The 22,543-nt window shown below is 40.4% G+C and overlaps 1 protein-coding gene across 6 annotated transcripts in view; it reads left to right on the forward strand.

The window, feature by feature from the left end:
- Nucleotides 1–22,543, forward strand: part of MTRF1 (mitochondrial translation release factor 1) — a 60,244-nt gene that overhangs the window by 10,197 nt on the left and 27,504 nt on the right. For all 6 annotated transcript variants that reach the window (XM_049853114.1, XM_049853115.1, XM_049853110.1 and 3 more), the window contains exons 3-5: nt 3,931–4,022; nt 6,722–6,803; nt 7,430–7,537. In XM_049853114.1, coding sequence (XP_049709071.1) covers nt 3,931–4,022; nt 6,722–6,803; nt 7,430–7,537 — 282 coding nt within the window. The remainder of the gene's footprint in view (nt 1–3,930; nt 4,023–6,721; nt 6,804–7,429; nt 7,538–22,543) is intronic.

Below are 22,543 nucleotides of genomic sequence, written 5' to 3' on the forward strand. Positions count from 1 at the left end.
ATATGACAGGTTGTTAATGTGTCTTACTCCAGTTCTGATGCTGCATTCTTTATATAGCCCAGCTTCTCAGATTATTTGTTCTGCATACCGATATAATAAGTATGGTGAAAGGATACAACCATGATGCACAGATTTCCTCATCTTAAACCGTGCAGTATCCCCTTGTGGTGTTTGAACAACTGCCCCTTTGTCTATGTACACATTCTGCATGAGCACAATTAAGTGTTCTGGAATTCTCATTCTTCCCAGCGTTATCCAAAATTTGTTATGATCTGCACAGTCGAATGCCTTTGCTTAGCCAGTAAAACACAGGTAAATATCTTTCTGGTATTCTGTGCTTTCAACCAGACCCACTGACATCGGCAATAATATCCCACGTCCCAGGACCTCTTCTGAATCTGGCTTGAATTTCTGGCAGTTACCTGTGAATGTACCACTGCAGCCATTTTAGATTTACCTTCAGTATAATTTCACTTGCATGGGATATTAATGATATTGTTAGATAATTTCCGCATTTTGTTGGATCACCTTTCTTTGGAATAGGCACATATATGGATTTCTTCTAGTTGGTTGGCTGGGCAGCTGTCGTCCAAATTTCTTGGCATAGACAAGTAAGTGCTTCCAGCATTGCATCTGTTTGTTGAAATATCTCAATTGGTATTCCGTCGATCCTGGAGCCTTGTTTTTCGCCAATGCCTTTAGTGCAGCTTGAACTTCTTCCTTTGTACCATTGGTTCTTGATCACTTGCTTCCTCTTGAATTGGTTGAAAGTCAACCAATTCATTTTAGTACAGTGACTCTGTGTATTCCATCTTTTTTTTTTTAATTTGTGGATTAGGTGAAAGTTCACAGAACAAGTTAGTTTCCCATTTGATAGTTTGTACATAAAGTATTTCATGACTTTGGTTTCATTCCATGCAGTGTGTCAGTTCTCTCCTCATTTCTGCCATGGGCTCCCCGTTTTCTTTCATCATGCTTTTCTACCCTCTCCTGCCTTCTTGTCTTTGCTTTTGGGCAGATAATGCCCTTTGGATTTCATATAATTGATTATTCTAAGGAGTATGTTCCTCTCAGGTATTATTGTCTGTCTTATGGGCTTTTCTGTTGTTTGGCTGAGAGGTGGTCTCTGGGAATGACTTCATTTCCAGGTCAGAGGGTGTCTTAGGGCCATAGTCTTGGGGGCCCCTCCAGTCTGTCAGAACAGTAAATCTGGTCTTTTTTGTGAATTTGATTTTTTATTCTATACTTTTTTTCCACTCTGTCCAGGACCCACTGTTACCCTAGTCGGAGCAATTGGTAATGGTAGCCAGGCACCATTTAGGGACTTCTGGCCTTGGAGTCATGTAGGGTGTTGCTGTGGTTCATGTGGTCCATTGGTCATTTGGACTAATTGTACCCTCAAGTCTTTGGTTTTCTTCACTCTCCTTTGCTCTGGACGTTAAGAGCCTTATTGTTGTATCTTAGATGGCCACTCGTAAGCTTTTAAGACCTCAGACACTACTCACCAAAGTAGGATGCAGAGCATTGTCTTTAAGTACTATGTTGTGCCAATTGATATAGATGTCCCAGTCTCTGGTCCCTTGTCTTCTAGCCCAGGAACTTCATCCCACAAAGTGTTTGGAGCTCTGGTGGCATAGTAGTTCAGAACTTGACTGCTAACCAAAGGGTCGACAGTTCAAATCCACCAGCCACTCCTTGGAAATAGTGTGGGGCAGTTCTCCTCTGTCCTGTAGGGTTGCTGTGAGTTGGAACTGACTTGACGGCATCTAACAACAACAACAAGAGGCTTCCCTGACTATACCCCTTGTGAGTTCTATCTAAGCTGCACCTACAGTCACGTATGTAGAAATACCCACCACCAAACCTGTATCTGTCAGTAGGTATGTTCCCTTACATCCTCCCACAACTCTTGCAGTATCTCCCTACGTATTCTCTGTTTGCAAGTTATTGTTTGCTAATACTGTTGCTGCAGGATTGTCTGAGTTATAATAGTTACCGTAGTTGTCCTTTATTCTTGTGTTTCTGTCAAGTGTCCTCTCTTGCATTGGTCATGTTGTGCTTTCTTCCCCCATATTATATGTTTTTCCCTTCACCAGTATTACCTCGTGTCTTCAATCTAATTGGTAATTTTCCCTCCCTGCCCCCATCCCTGGTAACCATCAATGTTTTTTCTTTTTTTCCTGCGTGTAAACCTTTTGTTGTTACTTTATAGTAGTGGTCTCATACAATATTTGCCCTTTTGTGATTGACTGATTTCATTCAGCATTATGTTCTCCGAATTAATCCATGTAGTGAAATGTTTTACAGATTCGTCATTATTCTTTATCGTTGAATAATGATATTCCATTGTGTGGAATAATAATAATAGTATTCCATTGTATGTGTACCACAGTTTGTTAATCTATTCATGTGTTGATGGCATGTAGGTGTTTCCATCTTTTTGCTATTGTGAATAATGCTATAATGAACATGGGTGTGCATATGTCTGCTCCTGTCACTGCTGTTATGTCTTTAGGGTCTATACCTAGAAGCGGGAATGCTGGATCATAGTGTATTTCTATTCCTAGCTTTTTGAGGAAGCAGCATACCATTTTCCAAAGTGGTTGTACCATTTTGCATTCCCATCAATAGCAATATAAGAGTTTCAGTCTCCCACAGCCTCGTCAACATTGGTTATTATGTTTTTTTGATTAATGCCAGTAATGCCAGGGTAAGATGGTATCTCATTGTAGTTTTGATTTGCATCTCTATAAAGAGCCCTGGTGGTGCAGTAGTTAAGCGTTTGGCTGTTAACCAAAAGGTCAGCAGTTCGGATCCACTAGCTGCTCCTTGGAAACCCTGTGGGGCAGCTCTTCTCTGTCCTGTAGAGTTGCTATGAGTTGGAATTGACTTCATGGCAATGGTTTTTTAATAGCTAATGATTGAGAGCATTCATGTTTGTTAGCACTGGAATGTCTTCTTTGGTGAAGTGTCTGTTCATATCCTTTGCCCATTTTTCAATTGGATTGTTTGTGTTTTTATTATTGAGATGTTGACGTTTTCTATAAATTTTAGAGATTAGTTCCTTGTTAGATATGTCATAGCCAAATTTTTTTCCCCAGTCTGTAGTTTCTCTTTTGACTCTTTTGGAGAAGTCATTCGTTGAGCATAGGTGTTTAAATTTTTAGGAGGTCCTTCCATTTTCTTTTGATGCTTCCTGCATTATTCAGTGTGTTGCCCACAGAATCCTTCAGTATTGCAACTCAAGGTGTGAATTTTTTTCTTCAGTTTTTCAGCTTCAGAAATGCCAAGTGTGTTCTTCCCTTTTGGTTTTCTAACTGCAGGTCTTTGCACATTTCGTTATACTTTGCCTTCTCAAGCTGCCCTTTAAAATCTTCTGTTTAGCTCTTTTACTTCATCATTTCTTTCTTTCACTTTTTTATTTTTATTTACCTAGATGTGCCCCGAAACTGTGGTCCCCAGGCCCCAGTCCCAGCTCCTCTGTCCCTCAGAGTGTTTGGATGTGTCTAGGGAACTTCTTTGCTTTTGTTCAGTTGTGTTACTTTCGCTTTAGCTGCCCTCTGTTCAAGGTCAAGTTTCAGAGTCTCTTTTGACATCTATTTTTGTCTGTATTTATTTATTTATTTTTGCTTGTAGTAATGTATAATGTAATTATATAATAATATTACATAAATATATAAAATAATGTAATTTTTATAGTTACTCAAATAACCAGCTCCTTGTGGCAAGAACATACTATTTTAAACCTTGAGTTTTTTGGATATGCCTAGTAAATACTTGTTAATCAACAATCTCCAGCTCTTCTAATTGTTCTTTTTGCATAATCCTTTGCCTTCTCAACTGAAATTTAGTGGGCAAAGATTAGGCGGCTGTTTGAGAATTTTTCAGTATTTTAAAACTTTTACCATTATTTCTGTTTCTGGTTTTTAGGTCTAAATAAACAAGATGAAAAGCAGTTACAAGAACTTGCATTAGAAGAAAGGCAAACTATTGATCAAAAAATCAGCACGTTATACCATGAGGTATGTTTTAGCAGGCAGCCTAATCTCAACAGTGTTAATATAAAGGGATACTGTTCTTGTTAGACTGTGCCTTGGTGCTCAGAGTACTTTCCAAACACCAGCTTAATAAACCTTTTCTTGTAATAAGTGAATATTGTCCGTGCTAAACAGTGCTTTGGTGCTCAGAATACTTTCCGGACACCAGCTTATTAAGTCTTTGCAGCTGTTAACTGAAAGGTTGGTGGCTTGAGCCCACCCAGGGGCACCTTGAAAGAAAGTCTTGATGATCTGCTTCCAAAAGGTCACAGCCATGAGAATCCTCTGGAGCATAGTCCTACATGGTGTCACCGTAAGTTGGAATCTACTCAATGAGAACTGATTTGTTTTTTTGTAATAAGTGATTAAGCCAAACTCAGTATTATAATTTGCTGCAGAATGAGATGGAAGAGATGGTGATGTCAAAGAATAAAATAAAGACCGCTAGAGCTAAAAAAAATTTCAAAACTGAGTCTATTACCTTGCCAGGGAAAGAAACACATACCATTGAAGAAATTTAGTTCATCATGGGGGAAGAATCAGGGGTTTTTGAGTTCTAAAAGGGGGAGTTCATGATGAATGTGTTAAAACTGAAAATTTGCACTGTAGATAGGATGAAATGAATTCATAGGTGTAGGTATAGTTGGTTAACACAAGTTTTTAACTAGGTCTAGTAAGGGTCTGAACCGACCCAGTGGCTCAGTGGGAGAAAGACCTGGCTTCCATAAGATTACAGCCCAGAAAACCATTTGAGAAAGTTGTACTCTGTCACATGGGGCCACTATGGGTTGGAATCGATTCCACAACACCTAACAACAAGTAAGTGTCTGGCATACTAATGTCTCTCAAGGCTCATGATACTTTAAATAGTGTCAGTTAGTATGACCAGCAGAGCCCTGGTGGGACGGTGGTTCGAATCAACCACCTGCTCCTTGGAAACCCTATAAGGCAGTTCTGCTCTGTCCTGTAGGATTGTTAGGAGTCAGAATCAACTCCATGGCATCAGGTTTGGTTTTCGGTTTTTTTAGTGTGACCAGCTATGCTGAAACAGAAAATTCAGTTTTGATATCTCCTAGATAAGTAAATGGAAAATTTTTCTTCCGATGGTGATTTCTTTTCCTTCTAATTAAAAGTGTGGCTTGTTTACAAAAACAGTGAAGAACATGGTACTATATACCAGTTTGTTATCCTCCTGTCTTCAGTCATTCCTACTCAGGAAATCCCAAACCTACAAAACCCACTGCCGTCGAGTTCATACCAACTCATAGCGACCCTATAGGACTGAGTAGAACTGCCCCATAGAGTTTCCAAGGAGTGCCTGGTGGATTTGAACTGCTGACCTCTTGGTTAGCAGCCGTAGCACTTATCCACTATGCCACCAGTGTTTCTTCAGGAAATCCAGGAAGGGGTTTTTGAGTGCCTAGTAGTGGTGAGATGGAGGTGTCAGTTATTTTTATCACTGATTTAACCAGCTAATCAAAGGCAGAAGGAGGATGTCTGACTCTTAGTCTAGTGTTCTCTCCCACAGGCTGTATAATTTCCAGCAGAGAGAAAGTATTTAAAAAAAAAAAAAAAGGCAGTACGGAAAGGCAGGGAGCCCCTCGGTGACACAACGGTTAAGTGCCTGGCTGCTAACTGAAAGGTTGGGGGGTTGAGTCCACCTTGAGGCAACTCAGAAGAAAGGCCTGGCAATCTGCTTCTGAAAAATCAGCCATTGAGAACGCTATTGAGCAAGTTCTACTCTGGCACACATGGTGTCGCCATGAGTTGGAATCAACTTGACAGCAGCCGGTTTGGTTTTTTTTTTTTTTTGGTTTTAGGAAGAGTTAGGGGATTTAGGTGCTTTTAGTTTGATTCGAGAGACCTTTTGGTAATAATAAAATTCTTTTTTCTTCTTAAGAGAAAAGTTAGTTACTTTATTAGGAAATTCATTTTTTTTTTTTCCTCAGAAACTCCATTTGAGCCAACATACTCTTAAAAAAGTGACTCTGTGGAAAAGGCAAGGCGTGGCATCTGCTGAAATTTATGGCAGCAGAGAATGAACAGTCTTATTATTAAAAGTCTGTTTTTCCCAGACGAAGATGTTCAAAGCTGTACTTTATTTAGATGAAAGAAGCTAGTGTTCAGAAGTAATTATCAGCAGGAAAGTCTGAAGAAAATCGAATGGAACACTTTGTACTTTGATCTAAACTTCTGCATTTAAGAAAATTAAGATAATGTGAAAGCACTGAAGAGAATATCCTGACAGTAACTTCATTGTTAACATGAATTGAGCATTTATTTCAGGTCTAATATTGTATTTATTATAGCATTTTAGGACTGGACTTCATTGAGATGCTATATTATTTTGTTAATTACTGATTTCTTAACGTTTTGGGATCTTTTATGTAACTTCAAGTAATATATAGTATCACCAAAAAATCTAACTTATTGCCATCGAATTAATTCCAACTCCTAGCGACCCTGTAGACAGGGTAGAACTGCCGCATAGGATTTCCGAGGCTGTAAATCTTTATGGAAATAGACAGCCACATCTTTCCGCCGTGGAACACCTGGCAGGTTCAAACTGCTCACCTTTTGATTAGCAGCAAGTGCTTTAACCACCGTGCCATCAGGGCTCCTAAAAAATAGTGTACCGAGGAAGATATACACACCACTGCTGATTTTCTTTTTTTTCTTTTCAGCTTTTCCAGAGCCTAGTGCCAAAGGATAAATGTGATAAAAATGATGTGATTTTAGAGGTAACATCTGGAAGAACTACTGGAGGTCAGTAAATATATATACATATGTATATATGTATATATATATATTTTTTTTTAATTCAATTAACTTTTATTTTTAATGGTTCCTGTCTATTTTTTTTTTTAATTTTGTTGTTGTTGAGAATATGCACAGCAAAACATATACCAATTCAACAGTTTCTACGTGTACCATTCAGTGACACTGATTACATTCTTCGAGTTGTACAACCGTTCTCACCCTCCTTTTCTGAGTTGTTTCTCCCCCTTTAACATAAACTCACTGCCCCCAAAGTTTCCTATCTAATCTTTCAAGTTGCTGTTGTCACTTTGATACCATATAGATAGTTATTAAAAGATCATAATGCTCAAGGCACGCATTTTTTACTAGTTAAGCTAAACTATTGTTTGGTTTTAAGAAAACTTCAGGGGATATTTTTGGTTTAAGGTTTAAAGATTATCTCAGAGTAAAATAATTTTCCTAAAGACTAAAAGTACTTAAATTTTACCATGATCTGACATCACTATAGCTTTAAACATCCTTTCAATGTGTTTAACTTTGAAAATAGTCACTCTACACTCAGAGGGCCTTTACCTGCGGATGGCTCTCTTAAAAACTTGTGTTGACTGAATATTCTCTGCATTTCCTTTTAGGTGATATTTGCCAGCAGTTTACCCGGGAAATATTTGACATGTACCAGAGTTACTCATGCTATAAAGACTGGAACTTTGAACTTGTGAATTATACACCAGCTGATTATGGTAGGTGTATTGAGTATCTTTATCAGTAGAAGATGCTCAAAATTATTTTACTTCTGATCTCGACTAAAACCATGTTGTCCCATTTTTAAAACATTTCTTCTGTGTCTACTAAATACTCATACAGGCTCATCAGTCACAGAGGCTTGGTAAAGCGGGGCCCCTAATTGGGAAAAGAGAGTGGGAAGGAGGGAAACATCCCCACTAGGAAGGAGTATCAGAACCAGAGAAAAATCCTCCTGTGGAGAATAGCTGTATACCTTGCCTTGAAAACCATTGCTCTCTATTATTCAAAGTGAAGAAATTCTAAGGCTTTTGCTTTAAAGAAGTTCATCAGTTATGTGATACAATTACTGATGTTAAGATGTACCAAAAAAAAAAAAAACCCCAACGGACAGTCATAAGTGGGGTTCGTTGTAACTTGAATACATTGTAAGTCAGGGAGTACCTGTACTCAGGTATGTTAAATCAGAGTATCTGTCTGTAATTCTCCTTTTTTCCCATTCTTTTAATCCATTTGTAAGTCTTATGTCCTTGGTTGCATCATGTGATAACACTGTAGTAGACAGAAGGGTCATCAATAATAAATTACCCACTGCCGTTGAGTCGACTGCAATTCATTGCCACCCTATAGGACAGAGTAGACCTGTCCTGTAGGGTTTCCAAGGAATGGCTGGTAGATTTGAACAGCCTACCTTTTGGTTAGCAGCTGAGCTCTTAACCACTGTGCCACCAGGGCCCCAATAATAAATTACAAAATATCAAAGTAGGGAAAGATGATTCATATAAATTAAACAAAAGAAGGGAATAAAAACCAGTATAGGGCATAAGTAAGTTGTATTTGGTACAGATTCTAAATATAACCAGTGGCCAGGAAGGAGGACTGTCAGTGAGAGCAGAGGGAAGGAACAAGCTGAGCTGCTGTGTGTGTGTGTGTAGGACAATGAGGAGGCTCATTTACCCAGAGTATATCTGTGATTCCCAATCAAGGGATAAGGAGCCCTGGTGGCACAGTGGTTAAAGCACTCGGCTGCTGACTGAAAGGTTAGCAGTTTGAACTCACCAGCTGCTCCAGAGGAGAAAGATCTGGCAGTCTGCTTCTGTAAGGATTTACAGCCTAGGAAACCCTATGGGACAGTTCTACTGTGTCATATAGAGTTGCTGTAAGGTTGCTAAGTCGGAATCAAATGATGGCAATAGGTTTGGTTTTTGTTGTGTTTTGTTTTTTTGATACTTGTGATGGGAAGTAATGGGAAGTAGATTTGAGTGGATAGATTTTGAATAGCCCTGAAAGCTGAATAAGCCTCAATTTATAGGAAATAAGAAGCTGCTAAAGGATTCCCAGTTGCACAGTGGCTAAGTACTTGACTGCTAACTGAAGGGTGGGCAGTTTGAATCCACCAGCCATTCCGTGACCAAGAAGACCTGGCAGTCTGCTCCTGTAAGGATTTACAGCCTAGGAAGCCCAATGGGGTAATTGTACTCTGTCATATAGGGTTGCCATGAGTCAGAATCTACTCAATGGCACCCAAAGATGAAGAGCTGTTGATTTTATTAATAGGAATACAATATGATTAAAAATATTTTTAAGAAAATTATTTTGACAACAGTATGAAGGGTGGATTGCAGAGGCTAGATTAAAGGCAGATGCAAAAAGGTTATTAGAGTAATCCAGGAGTAGGGATACATGTGACAGGCCTTCAGAGGAACAGTGGGCAAAATTTAAGAACCAGGTAGATACGACAGGGACTGTTGCTTGCCCACTGTGTCCCATGTGCATTGTGGGTTATTTGACCCTCACAAACCTATGAGGTAGATGTTACCAATCCTGTTTTATAGATGCAGATCTAGACTCAGAGAGTAAGTAACTAATCCAAGGTCACACAATAAGCAATGGAAGCCCTGGGATTAACTTTAAGTCTGTCTGATGCAAAGCCACACTACATCCCATTGGTCTGTCCTGATACAGAGGAGATGAGCCATTAGGGATTCTAATCTTTCTAGCCAGGAAGTTTGGGACCTTCGTTCATGCCACTGAGTGAAATAGAAGTTGGGAGATAAAGCCCATTCAGGAAAAATAATGACAAGTAGTAGTTTTCGAATGGTTAAATTTGGGCTTGTAGTGGGCATCCATTTAGAAAGAACCCAGGAAATGCTGAAGTTGTGTGACCAGAGCTTTGGTGAGAGAATAGAATTGGTGATTGCCATTTGATACTTGATAGCTCTCAACACAGAGGTAATATCTGATACTTAGAGAATAAATGAGGGAGAGGTTGGAGAGTGAACATTTAGGTGACCAAGCCTTGGAGGATGGCCCCATTTAGAAAGATAGACCAGTCGGTAAAAGAAAAAGAAGAGTAGCAGCCAGATGAGCAGAAAAAGAGTGAGGGTGATAAAGTATTATGGAAGCAAGAGAGGACAGAGGTTCAAGGGGAATATGGTCAGAAAGCCACGGCCATTGAGTCGATTGTGACTCATAGCGACCCTATAGGACAGAGTGGAATTGCGCCATAAGATTTCCAAGGAGCGGCTTCTTGATGTGAACTGCCCACCTTCTGGTTAGCAGCCGAATTCTTAACTACTGCACTACCAGGGCTCCTAATCAGAAGCAGCAGTACATAAAAGAGCATAGTGGGAAATGTCATCGGTGACCTCTGGAATGTATATTTTGAATAGGACTTTCAAGAATGAAAGAGATGAGCTTGATAACAAGAACAGAGATTCTGTTCCAGGAAAGGAGACCAACCTGAACAGTGGTTGGGGAACCTTTCTTTTAGATGTACTTACTCACTGGCAAAATAAAAGATAGATTTTTTAGAAGTAAAAGGCCCTTTTTTAAAAAAAAAGAGAAATTTAATATATTTCACTTACGTACCTGTGATGATTAAGGCTAGGCCATGGTTCTCAGTGGTTTGGCAGGTATTATGTAATCATCCTCCGTTGCGTGATCTGATGTGAGCAGACAATCAGTTGAAAGGGGAGTTTCCTTGGGGTGTGGCCTGCATCTAGTATACACGGATATTCTGGCAAAGTGTGCCCTCTTTTGATCCTGCATCTGACTCGTCATCCTCAGACCTCTGATTCTTGGGATGTGAGCCAGCAGCCTGCTGCCTGATGTGTAGATTTTGGGATTTGCTAACTGCTGCACCCCTGAGCCAGCAGCCTACTGCCTGACTTGCTGATTTTGGGTTCATTAGCCCCTACAACCACGTGAGTCAGGAGAAGTCTCCAGCCTGACCTACGGATTTGGGATTTGCCAGCCTCCACAACTGTATGAGCCATTTCCTTGAAATAAATCTCTTTCTGTATATTTACATATACACTTCACTGGTTTTGCTACTCTAGAGAACCCAGCCGAAGATACCAAAAAAAAAAACACCAAACCTGCTGCTGTCGAGTTGATTCCGACTCATAGCAACCCTACAGGACAGGGTAAAACTGCCCTACAGGGTTTCCAAGGAGCGCCTGGTGGATTTGAACTGCCGACCTTTTGTAGAGCAGCCAAACTCTTAACCACTGTGCCACCAGGGTTTCCAGCCTTTAAAATTAAAAACTAAGAACAGGCCTCCATTCATTGAAATTATAAAGTACTTTTTTTTTTTTTAATTAACTTTTATTAAGCTTCAAGTGAACATTTACAAATCCAATCAGTCTGTCACATGTAAGTTTATATACATCTTGCTACCTTCTCCCACTTGCTCTCCCCCTATTGAGTCAGCCCTTTCAGTCTCTCCTTTCGTGCCAATTTTGCCATCTTCCCTCTCTCTCTATCTTCCCATCCCCCCTCCAGTCAAGAGTTGCCAACACACTCTCCAGTGTCCACCTGATTTAATTAGCTCACTCTTCTTCAGCATCTCTCTCCCCCCCGCTGACCAGTCCCTTTCATGTCTGATGAGTTGTCTTTGGGGATGGTTCCTGTCCTGTGCCAACAGAAGGTCTGGGGAGCATTGCCGCCGGGATTCTCTAGTCGCAGTCAGACCATTAAGTATGGTCTTTTTATGAGAATTTGGGGTCTGCATCCCGCTGATCTCCTGCTCCCTCAGGAGTTCTCTGTTGTGCTCCCTTTCAGGGCAGTCATCGATTGTGGCCAGGCACCAACTAGTTCTTCTGGTCTCAGGATGATGTAGGTCTCTGGTTCATGTGGCCCTTTCTGTCTCTTGGGTTCTTAGTTGTCGTGTGACCTTGGTGTTCTTCATTTTCCTTTGCTCCAGGTGGGTTGAGACCAATTGATGCATCTTAGATGGCCGCTTGTTAGCATTTAGGACCCCAGACGCCACATTTCAAAGTGGGATGCAGAATGTTTTCATAATAGAATTATTTTGCCCATTGACTTAGAAGTCCCCTCAAACCATGTGCCCCAGACCCCCGCCCCTGCTCCGCTGACCTTTGAAGCATTCATTTTATACCGGAAACCTCTTTGTTTTTAGTCCAGTCCAATTGGGCTGACCTTCCTTGTATTGAGTGTTGTCTTTCCCTTCACCCAAAGCAGTTCTTATCTACTGATTGATCAATAAAAAACCCTCTCCCTCCCTCCCTCCCTCCCCCCTTCGTAACCACAAAAGTATATGTTGTTCTCCGTTTTTTCTATTTCTCAAGATCTTATAATAGTGGTCTTATACAATATTTGTCCTTTTGCCTCTGACTCATTTCGCTCAGCATAATGCCTTCCAGATTCCTCCATGTTATGAAATGTTTCAGTGATTCGTCACTGTTCTTTATCGATGCGTAGTATTCCATTGTGTGAATATACCACAATTTATTTACCCATTCATCCGTTGATGGACACCTTGGTTGCTTCCAGCTTTTTGCTATTGTAAACAGAGCTGCAATAAACATGGGTGTGCATATATCTGTTTGTGTGAAGGCTCTTGTATCTCTAGGGTATATTCCGAGGAGTGGGATTTCTGGGTTGAATGATAGTTCTATTTCTAACTGTTTAAGATAACGCCAGATGGATTTCCAAAGTGGTTGTACCATTTTACATTCCCACCAGCAGTGTATGAGAGTTCCAATCTCTCTGCAGCCTCTCCAACATTTATTATTTTGTGTTTTTTGGATTAATGCCAGTCTAGTTGGTGTGAGATGGAATCTCATCGTAGTTTTAATTTGCATTTCTCTAATGGCTAATGATCGGGAGCATTTTCTCATGTATCTGTTGGCTGCCTGAATATCTTCTTTAGTGAAATATGTGTTCATATCCTTTGCCCACTTTTTGATTGGGTTGTTTGTCTTTTTGTGGTTGAGTTTTGACAGAATCATGTAGATTTTAGAGATCAGGCGCTGGTCTGAGATGTCATGGCTGAAAATTCTTTCCCAATCTGTAGGTGGTCTTTTTACTCTTTTGGTGAAGTCTTTAGATGAGCATAGGTGTTTGATTTTTAGGAGCTCCCAGTTATCTGGTTTCTCTTCATCATTTTTGGTAATGTTTTGTATTCTGTTTATGCCTTGTATTAGGGCTCCTAGGGTTGTCCCTATTTTTTCTTCCATGATCTTTATCATTTTAGTCTTTATGTTTAGGTCTTTGATCCACTTGGAGTTAGTTTTTGTGCATGGTGTGAGGTATGGGTCCTGTTTCATTTTTTTGCAAATGGATATCCAGTTATGCCAGCACCATTTGTTAAAAAGACTATCTTTTCCCCAATTAACTGACACTGGTCCTTTGTTAAATATCAGCTGCTCATACATGGATGGATTTATATCTGGATTCTCAATTCTGTTCCGTTGGTCTACGTGCCTGTTGTACCAGTACCAGGCTGTTTTGACTACTGTAGCTGTATAATAGGATCTGAAATCAGGTAGAGTGAGGTCTCCCACTTTCTTCTTCTTTTTCAGTAATGCTTTGCTTATCCGGGGGTTCTTTCCCTTCCATATGAATTTGGTGATTTGTTTCTCTGTCCCCTTAAAATATGACATTGGAATTTGGATCGGAAGTGCATTATATGTATAGATGGCTTTTGGTAGAATAGACATTTTTACTATGTTAAGTCTTCCTATCCATGAGCAGGGTATGTTTTTCCACTTATGTATGTCCTTTTGAATTTCTTGTAGTAGAGCTTTGTAGTTTTCTTTGTATAGGTCTTTTACATCCTTGGTAAGATTTATTCCTAAGTATTTTATCTTCTTGGGGGCTACTGTGAATGGTATTGATTTGGTTATTTCCTCTTCGGTGTTCTTTTTGTTGATGTAGAGGAATCCAAGTGATTTTTGTATGTTTATTTTATAGCCTGAGACTCTGCCAAACTCTTCTATTAGTTTCAGTAGTTTTCTGGAGGATTCCTTAGGGTTTTCCGTGTATACAATCATGTCATCTGCAAATAGTGATAGCTTTACTTCCTCCTTGCCAATCCGGATACCCTTTATTTCTTTGTCTAGCCTAATTGCCCTGGCTAGAACTTCAAGTACGATGTTGAATAAGAGCGGTGATAAAGGGCATCCTTGTCTGGTTCCCGTTCTCAAGGGAAATGCTTTCAGGTTCTCTCCATTTAGAGTGATATTGGCCGTTGGCTTTGCATACATGCCCTTTATTATGTTGAGGAATTTTCCTTCAATTCCTATTATGGTAGAGTTTTTATCATAAATGGGTGTTGAACTTTGTCAAATGCCTTTTCTGCATCAATTGATAAGATCATGTGGTTTTTATCTTTTATTTATGTGATGGATTACATTAATGGTTTTTCTGATATTAAACCAGCCTTGCATACCTGGTATAAATCCCACTTGATCAGGGTGAATTATTTTTTTGATGTGTTGTTGGATTCTATTGGCTAGAATTTTGTTGAGGATTTTTGCATCTATGTTCATGAGGGATATAGGTCTATAATTTTCTTTTTTTGTAATGTCTTTACCTGGTTTTGGTATCAGGAAGATGGTAGCTTCATAGAATGAGTTGGGTAGTATTCCATCTTTTTCTATGCTTTGAAATACCTTCAGTAGTAGTGGTGTTAAGTCTTCTCTGAAGGTTTGGTAGAACTCTGCAGTGAAGCCGTCTGGGCCAGGATTTTTTTTGTTAGAAGTTTTTTGATTACCGTTTCAATCTCTTTTTTTGTTATGGGTCTGTTTAGTTGTTCTACTTCTGAATGTGTTAGTTTAGGTAGGTAGTGTTTTTCCAAGAATTTATCCATTTCTTCTAGGTTTTCAAATTTGTTAAAGTACAATTTTTCGTAGTAATCTGAAATGATTCTTTTAATTTCATTTGGTTCTGTTGTGATGTGGTCCTTCTCGTTTCTTATTCGGGTTATTTGTTTCCTTTCCTGCATCTCTTTAGTCAGTCTAGCCAATGGTTTATCAATTTTGTTAATTTTTTCAAAGAACCAGCTTTTGGCTTTGTTAATTCTTTCAATTGTTTTTCTGTTCTCTAATTCATTTAGTTCAGCTCTGATTTTTATTATTTGTTTTCTTCTGGTGCCTGATAGGTTCTTTTGTTGCTCACTTTCTATTTGTTCAAGTTGTCGGGACAGTTCTCTGCTTTTGGCTCTTTCTTCTTTTTGTATGTGTGCATTTATCGATATAAATTGGCCTCTGAGCACTGCTTTTGCTGTGTCCCAGAGGTTTTGATAGGAAGTATTTTCATTCTCGTTGCATTCTATAAATTTCCTTATTCCCTCCTTGATGTCTTCTATAACCCAGTCTTTTTTCAGGAGGGTATTGTTCATTTTCCAAGTATTTGATTTCTTTTCCCTAGTTTTTCTGTTATTGATTTCTAGTTTCATTGCCTTGTGGTCTGAGAAGATGCTTTGTAATATTTTGATGTTTTGGACTCTGCAAAGATTTGCTTTATGACCTAATATGTGGTCTATACTAGAGAATGTTCCATGTGCACTAGAAAAAAAAGTATATTTTGCAGCAGTTGGGTGGAGAGTTCTGTATAAGTCAATGAGGTCAAGTTGGTTGATTGTTGTAAGTAGGTCTTCCGTGTCTCTATTGAGCTTCTTACTGGATGTCCTGTCCTTCTCCGAAAGTGGTGTGTTGAAGTCTCCTACTATAAATGTGGAGGTGTCTATCTCACTTTTCAGTTCTGTTAAAATTTGATTTATGTATCTTGCAGCCCTGTCATTGGGTGCATAAATATTTAATGTGGTTATGTCTTCCTGATCAATTGTCCCTTTTATCATTATATAGTGTCCTTCTTTATCCTTTGTGGTGGATTTAAGTCTAAAGTCTATTTTGTCAGAAATTAATATTGCTACTCCTCTTCTTATTTGCTTATTGTTTGCTTGATATATTTTTTTCCATCCTTTGAGTTTTTGTTTGTGTCTCTAAGTCTAAGGTGTGTCTCTTGTAGGCAGCATATAGATGGATCGTGTTTCTTTATCCAGTCCGTGACTCTCTGTCTCTTTATTGGTGCATTTAGTCCATTTACATTCAGCGTAATTATAGATAAATACGTTTTTAGTGCTGTCATTTTGATGCCTTTTCATGTGTGTTGTTGGCCATTTCATTTTTCCACATACTTTTTTGTGCTGAGACGTTTTTCTTAGTAGATTGTGAGATCCTCATTTTCATAATGTTTAACTTTATGTTAGTTGAGCCGTTAACGTTTTTCTTGACTTTTTTCTTGAGTTATGGAGTTGATATTCCTTTTTGTGGTTACCTTATTATTTACCCCTATTTTTCTAAGTAAAAACCTAACTTGTATCGTTTTATATCGCCTTGTATCACTCTCCATCTGGCAGTTAAATGCCTCCTATATTTAGTCCCTCTTTTTGATTATTGTGATCTTTTACCTATTGATTTCCATGATTCCCTGTTATGTGTATTATTTTATTTATTTATTTATTTTTAAGAATTAATCTTAATTTGTTTGTTTTTGTGCTTTCCCTATTTGAGTTGATATCAGGACGTTCTGTTTTGTGACCTTGTATTGTGCTGGTACCTGATATTATTGGTCATCTGACCAAACAATCTCCTTTAGCATTTCTTGTAGCTTTGGTTTGGTTTTTGCAAATTCTCTAAACTTGTGTTTATCTGTAAATATCTTAATTTCTCCTTCATATTTCAGAGAGAGTTTTGCTGGATATATGGTCCTTGGTTGGCAGTTTTTCTCCTTCAGTGCTCTGTATATGTCGTCCCATTCCCTTCTTGCCTGCATGGTTTCTGCTGAGTAGTCTGAACTTATTGATTCTCCCTTGAAGGAAACCTTTCTTTTCTCCCTGGCTGCTTTTAAAATTTTCTGTTTATCTTTGGTCTTGGCAAATTTGATGATAATATGTCTTGGTGTTTTTCTTTTTGAATCAGTCTTAAATGGGGTTCGATGAGCATCTTGGATAGATATCCTTTCGTCTTTCATGATGTCAGGGAAGTTTTGTGTCAGGAGTTCTTCAACTATTTTCTCTGTGTTTTCTGTCCCCCCTCCCTGTTCTGGGACTCCAATCACTCGCAGGTTATCCTTCTTGATAGAGTCCCACATGATTCTTAGGGTTTCTTCATTTTTTTTAATTCTTTTATCTGACTTTTTTTCAGCTATGTTGGTGTTGATTCCCTGGTCCTCCAGATGTCCCAGTCTACATTCTGATTGCTCGAGTCTGCTCCTCTGACTTCCTATTGCGTTGTCTAATTCTGTAATTTTATTGTTAATCTTTTGGATTTCTACATGCTGTCTCTCTATGGATTCTTGCAACTTATTAATTTTTCCAGTATGTTCTTGAATAATCTTTTTGAGTTCTTCAACACTTTTATCAGTGTGTTCCTTGGCTTTTTCTGCAGTTAGCCTAATTTCATTTGTGATGTCTTGAAGCATTCTGTAAATTAGTTTTTTATATTCTGTATCTGATAATTCCAGGATTGTATCTTCATTTGGGAAAGATTTTGATTCTTTTGTTTGGGGCGTTGGAGAAGCTGTCATGGTCTGCTTCTTTATGTGGTTTGATATGGACTGCTGTCTCCGAGCCATCACTGGGAAACTAGTTTATCCAGAAAATCCGCTGAAAAAAAATGCAGTCAGATCCCTATCAGAGTTCTCCCTCTGGCTCAGGCTATTCGGATGTTAATGGAGCCGCCTGGGGAGGGTGGGGGAGGGATCAGGGAGCTAGGAGTGTAGCACCTCAGAATACAGCCAGAGTTGTTTGTCTTACTTGGAATGTCTCTTATATCTGAGATTTCCGCGGGGCGCGTCGCCTATATGTAGTGGCTGTGTGGAGATTGCCCCCTGGGGGGTCTGGCCTGCTGGCGTCACGGTCAGATCCTCCGCTGTCAGCCCCACCCCCAAGGTTATGGCTCCCCTACTGGGACGGTGCACTCCCGACTCCAAAATCAGTTGCTGCCTCCCGGGGACTCCCTGTCCCGCCAGCTGCGTCGCGCGCTGCTCCCGCGAACCAGGTGGGCTCCCCCCGACCCCGGGGTCAGCTCAGGAGAGCGGAGCAGCTCCCCGCGCCTGAGTCGCGACTGCGCATCCTGGCTGGGATGCCGCTCTCCCCGCTCCAAGACCAGCCACTGCCTCCCGGGGACTTCTTCCACTGGCTGCGCCGCCACGCCACCCGTGCGAACCGGCTGGGCCCGCGCGAACCGGTTAGGACCGCCCCAGGGTCAATTCAGGGGAATGTAGCTGATCCCTGAGCTCACGCCCCGCCCGCGCCTGCCAAAATCCCGGCGGGACGGCTCCCCGGCTGGGACGCTGCTCTCCCTGCTCCAAGACCAGTCACTGCCTCCCGGGGACTTTTCCCTCTGGCACGCCGCGCCGCTCGCGCGAACTGAGTGGGCGCCGCCTGCGCGAATGGCTGGGCCCCCCCCCGGGGTCAATTCAGGGGAATGTAGCTGGTCCCCGCGCTTGCGCCACACCTGCTGCCCCCCAAAATCCCGGCGGGACAGCTCCTCGGCTGGGATGCTGCTCTCCCCGCTCCAAGACCAGTCACTGCCTCCCGGGGACTTCTCCCACCAGTTGTGCCGCCGCGCTGCCCGCGCCAACTGGCTGGGCTCCCCCCAGGATGAGTTCGGGGGCTAGGGCTTCGCCCCTTGTCTGTGCCGTCTGCCCCCCTGGGCTCTGCCCCCAATCGGGCTCCGAAGGTCACCTGCCTGGTACGCTGGCTCCTGGCTCTGAAAACAATCGCTGTCTCCCCGTTTTTGTTCGTTCTCCGTCTCTAAATCTGTGTTTGTTGTTCAGATTTCGTAGATTGTTATGTATGTGATCGATTCACTTGTTTTTCCGAGTCTTTGTTGCAAGAGGGATCCGCGGTAGCCTCCACCTAGTCCGCTGTCTTGGCCCCCCGTCTTCACATCTAAAGTACTTTTTAAAAATTGATTTCTTTATTGTAACTACTTAGCACAAGAAAAAGATGTGGCTGGGGAAAGACTAAAGTAGAGAAAGGGGAAAAAAGCACCTACCTTATTTTATATACAGTCATGCATCCCTTAACGTCCATGATACATTCTGTGCACTAGGACGTTATGTGATTCAGACATTGTGTGAACATCACACTACTCAGCAAAGTATATTTACTTCCTCAGCCTCTGTCCCCCTCTCCGGTCCTCCCAATTCAGTGGCATTTCCAGGGCATCTCTCTGATCCTTCTTCTCTGACCCTGGAACCCCCACTCCGCGCCCTTTCCTAAGCCCACCCCTGCCTCGTGGCCCCTTCCCCAGTGCGCCCACCTTCCCGAGCCCCCACATCCCAGCTACGCTAACCTGATTTGGAAGAGCAGCTGCTCACTGCTGTCCATGAGCAGGTTGTGGAGGTTATTCCAAGTGTGGCAGCTGCTCAACCACTCAGCCGAACCTCTCAGCTTGACTTGTTGAGGTTCACTGACCGCCAGTGACTTCCTTGCATCTGCACAGGGCTCCCTGTCCCCCTCTCCCACTTTCTTTCTTCCTCCCTCTGCTCTTTTCTTCCTGGGTCCACACAAGCATATATACTTGGCTGTATACAGAATTTTCACACAGATAACGTGAGTCTTCTACATTTGTTTGCCAACCTCGCCCTCTCCCTGTGAGGTATTTTCATAAGTGCACTATGCTAGTATTTTTTTTTTTACAGGAACATGTAAAACAAAATTGGCATAGTGGCACTTAGGAAAATACCTTGTGGAGGGAGGGCATAGGTGCAAAGAAACATAAAAGGCACATGTTATTTGCATAAAAATACAGTGCACTTAGCCATATACACTGTATATACTTAGCAAAGCTATACATTTGGCCCTCCATATCATGGATTCTGCATCCACGAATTAACCAACCGCAGATCAAAAATAATTGGAAAAAAGTTCCAAAAAGCAGAAGTTGAATTTTTCAAGCACAGAGTGCTATGCTGAACCCACAAGAATGAAATGATGTATAGACATACCCTGTTGTAGCTTCCTGCCATTTCACAGATCCTCAGTCTCTTTCCAGCACTTGTTGTTTGAACTTGCAAAGATGGAGAAAACATTAAGTGTTAAATGTAAGCATCAGCAACTACTCACATAGCATTTTACATCGTATTAGGTATTATAAGTAATCTAGAGATGATTTGAAGTATATGAGAGAACGTGTGTAGGTTATATGCAAATACTACACCATTTTATATAAGGGACTTAAGCATCCTCAGATTTTGGTATCCTTCAGGGATTCTAGAACCAATCCCCCGTGGATATCAGACAGATATGTGGTTGGTGTTGCCCTAAAGGATGTTATGCAGTGCATGACTGTATTTTATGTATTGATTGTATCAACACTAAAAACTGAGGTTAAAAAGAAAGTTTCTAACCAATTTTGTGTAGAAATTGTTGAATGGGAACTTGTTTTGCTGGGTATACGTTCACCAAAAATACAATAAAATATTAGATAGTCTGTGTTTATAAAAAAAAAACTCTGTAAATATCAATCTTATTCATTGTTATTAATGAGTAAAATATCAACCCTTAAATTCCAAAATAAGGAAGAGTTTCATATAAAAATTTATATATCTAATGACTTTGAAAGTCTTTTGGTTTTTTAACTATAGGTACGGATAGGGACAGGAGTCAACTGTTACATAAATAGCCCCAAACTAAATGATCACAAAATAGTCTTTGTGGAAGCAGTGGAGGTTAGTATCTCTTGATATGTACTGTAGGTTTGACACTACATTATTCTATAAGCATGGCATCTAATGAATGGAAAGTCTTGCCATCCTTGCTTCTAAGAAACATTCTGTCTGTACTTCTTCCAAGACAGATTTGTTCATTCTTCTGCCAGTCCATGGTAGAGTCAATATTCTTTGCCAGCACCATGATTCAAAGGCATCAATTCGTCTTCTTTGGTCTTCCTTATTCATTATCTAGCTTTTGCATGCATATGAGGTGATTGAAAATACCATGGCTTGGATCAGGTGCACCTTAGTCCTCAGAGTGACATCTTTGCTTGCTAAAACTTTAAAGAAGTCTTTTGCAGCAGATTTGCCCAATATAATACATCATTTTATTTCTTGTTTGCTACTTCCAGGGGTGTTGATTGTGGAGCCAAGTAAAATGAAATCCTTGACAACTTCAGTATTTTTTCCATTTATCATTATGTTGCTTATTGATCCAGTTGTGAAGAATTTTGTTTTCTTTATGCTGAGGTGTAATCTATACTTAAGGCTGTGGCCCTTGATCTTTACCAGTGTTTCAAGACCTCTTCACTTTAAGCAACCACAGTTGTGTCATCTGCATATCGCAGGTTGTTAATGAGTCTTCCTCCAATCCTGATGCTGCGTTCTTCATGTAGTCTAGCTTCTTGGATTATTTGCTCAGCATACAGGTTGAATAAGTTTGGTTAAAGGATACAACCCTGACACACACCTTTCCTAACTTTAAACTACGCAGTATCCCTATGTTCTGTTGGAATGACTGCCTCTTGGTCTGTGCACAGATTCCGCATGAGCACAATTAAGTGTTCTGAAATTCCCATTCTTCAAAGTGTTGTTCATAGTTGTTATGATCCGCACAGTCAAATGCCTTTGCATAGTCAGTAAAACACAGGTAAACATCTTTCTGGTATTCTCTTCTTTCAGCCAAGATCCACCTGATATCACCAGTGATATCCCTCATTCCATGTCTTTTCTGAATCCCACTTCAATTTCTGACAGTTCCCTGTTGATATACTGCTAAAACCGTTTTTCAGTTATCTTCAGTAAAATACTTGCATGTGATATTAATGATATCGTTTGGTAATTCTTGCATTCTGTTGAGTGAGTCCTTCTAACATTGCATCCATTTGTTGAAACATCTCTATTGGTATTCCAGCAATTCCTGGAGCCTTTTTTTTCACCTGTGTCTTCAGCGCAGACTAGACTTCTTCCAGTACCATTGGTTCTTGATCGTATTGAGCATTGACCAATTCTTTTTGGTACAGTGACTAGGTATTCCCCGTCTTCCTTTGATGCTTCCTGCATCGTTCAATATTTTGCTTATACAATACTTCAGTATTGGAACTCGAGGCTTGAATTTTTTCTTCAGTTCTATCAGCTTTGGAAGTGCCCAGTGTGTTCCTCCCTTTTGGTTTTCTAACTCTGGGTCTTTGCACATTTCATTTTAATACTTTGTTTTCTTGAGCCACCCCTTGAAATCTTCTGTTCAGCTTCTGTACTTCATCATTTCTTCCTTCGCTTTAGCTACTCTGCATTCAAGAGAAAGTTTCAGAGTCTTTCCTTGACATCCATTTTGGTCTTTTTTTTCTTATCATGTCTTTTTAATGACTTTTTGCTTTCTTCAAGTATGATATCCCTGATGTCATCCCACAACTCATCTGGTCTTTGGTCATTAGGGTTCAATGCATCAAATCCAGTCTTGAGATTGTCTCTAAATTCAGGTGGAATATACCCAAGGTCATACTTTGGCTCTCATGGACTTGTTTTAATTTTCTTCAGCTCCAATGTGAACTTGGATATGAGCAATTAATGGTCTGTTAGTCGGGCGGTGGCCTTGTTTTAACTGACGATATCGAGCTTCTCCATTGTCTCTTTCCACAGGTGTAGTGGGTTTGATTTCTGTGTATTCCATCCAGTGAGGTTCACGTGTATAGTCACAGTTTATGTTGTTGAAAAAAGGTATTGGAATGACTAAGTTGTTAGTCTTGAAAATT

The sequence above is a fragment of the Elephas maximus genome, chromosome 14 (assembly GCF_024166365.1).
Source record: "Elephas maximus indicus isolate mEleMax1 chromosome 14, mEleMax1 primary haplotype, whole genome shotgun sequence".
NCBI classification, from domain to species: Eukaryota; Metazoa; Chordata; class Mammalia; order Proboscidea; family Elephantidae; genus Elephas; species Elephas maximus.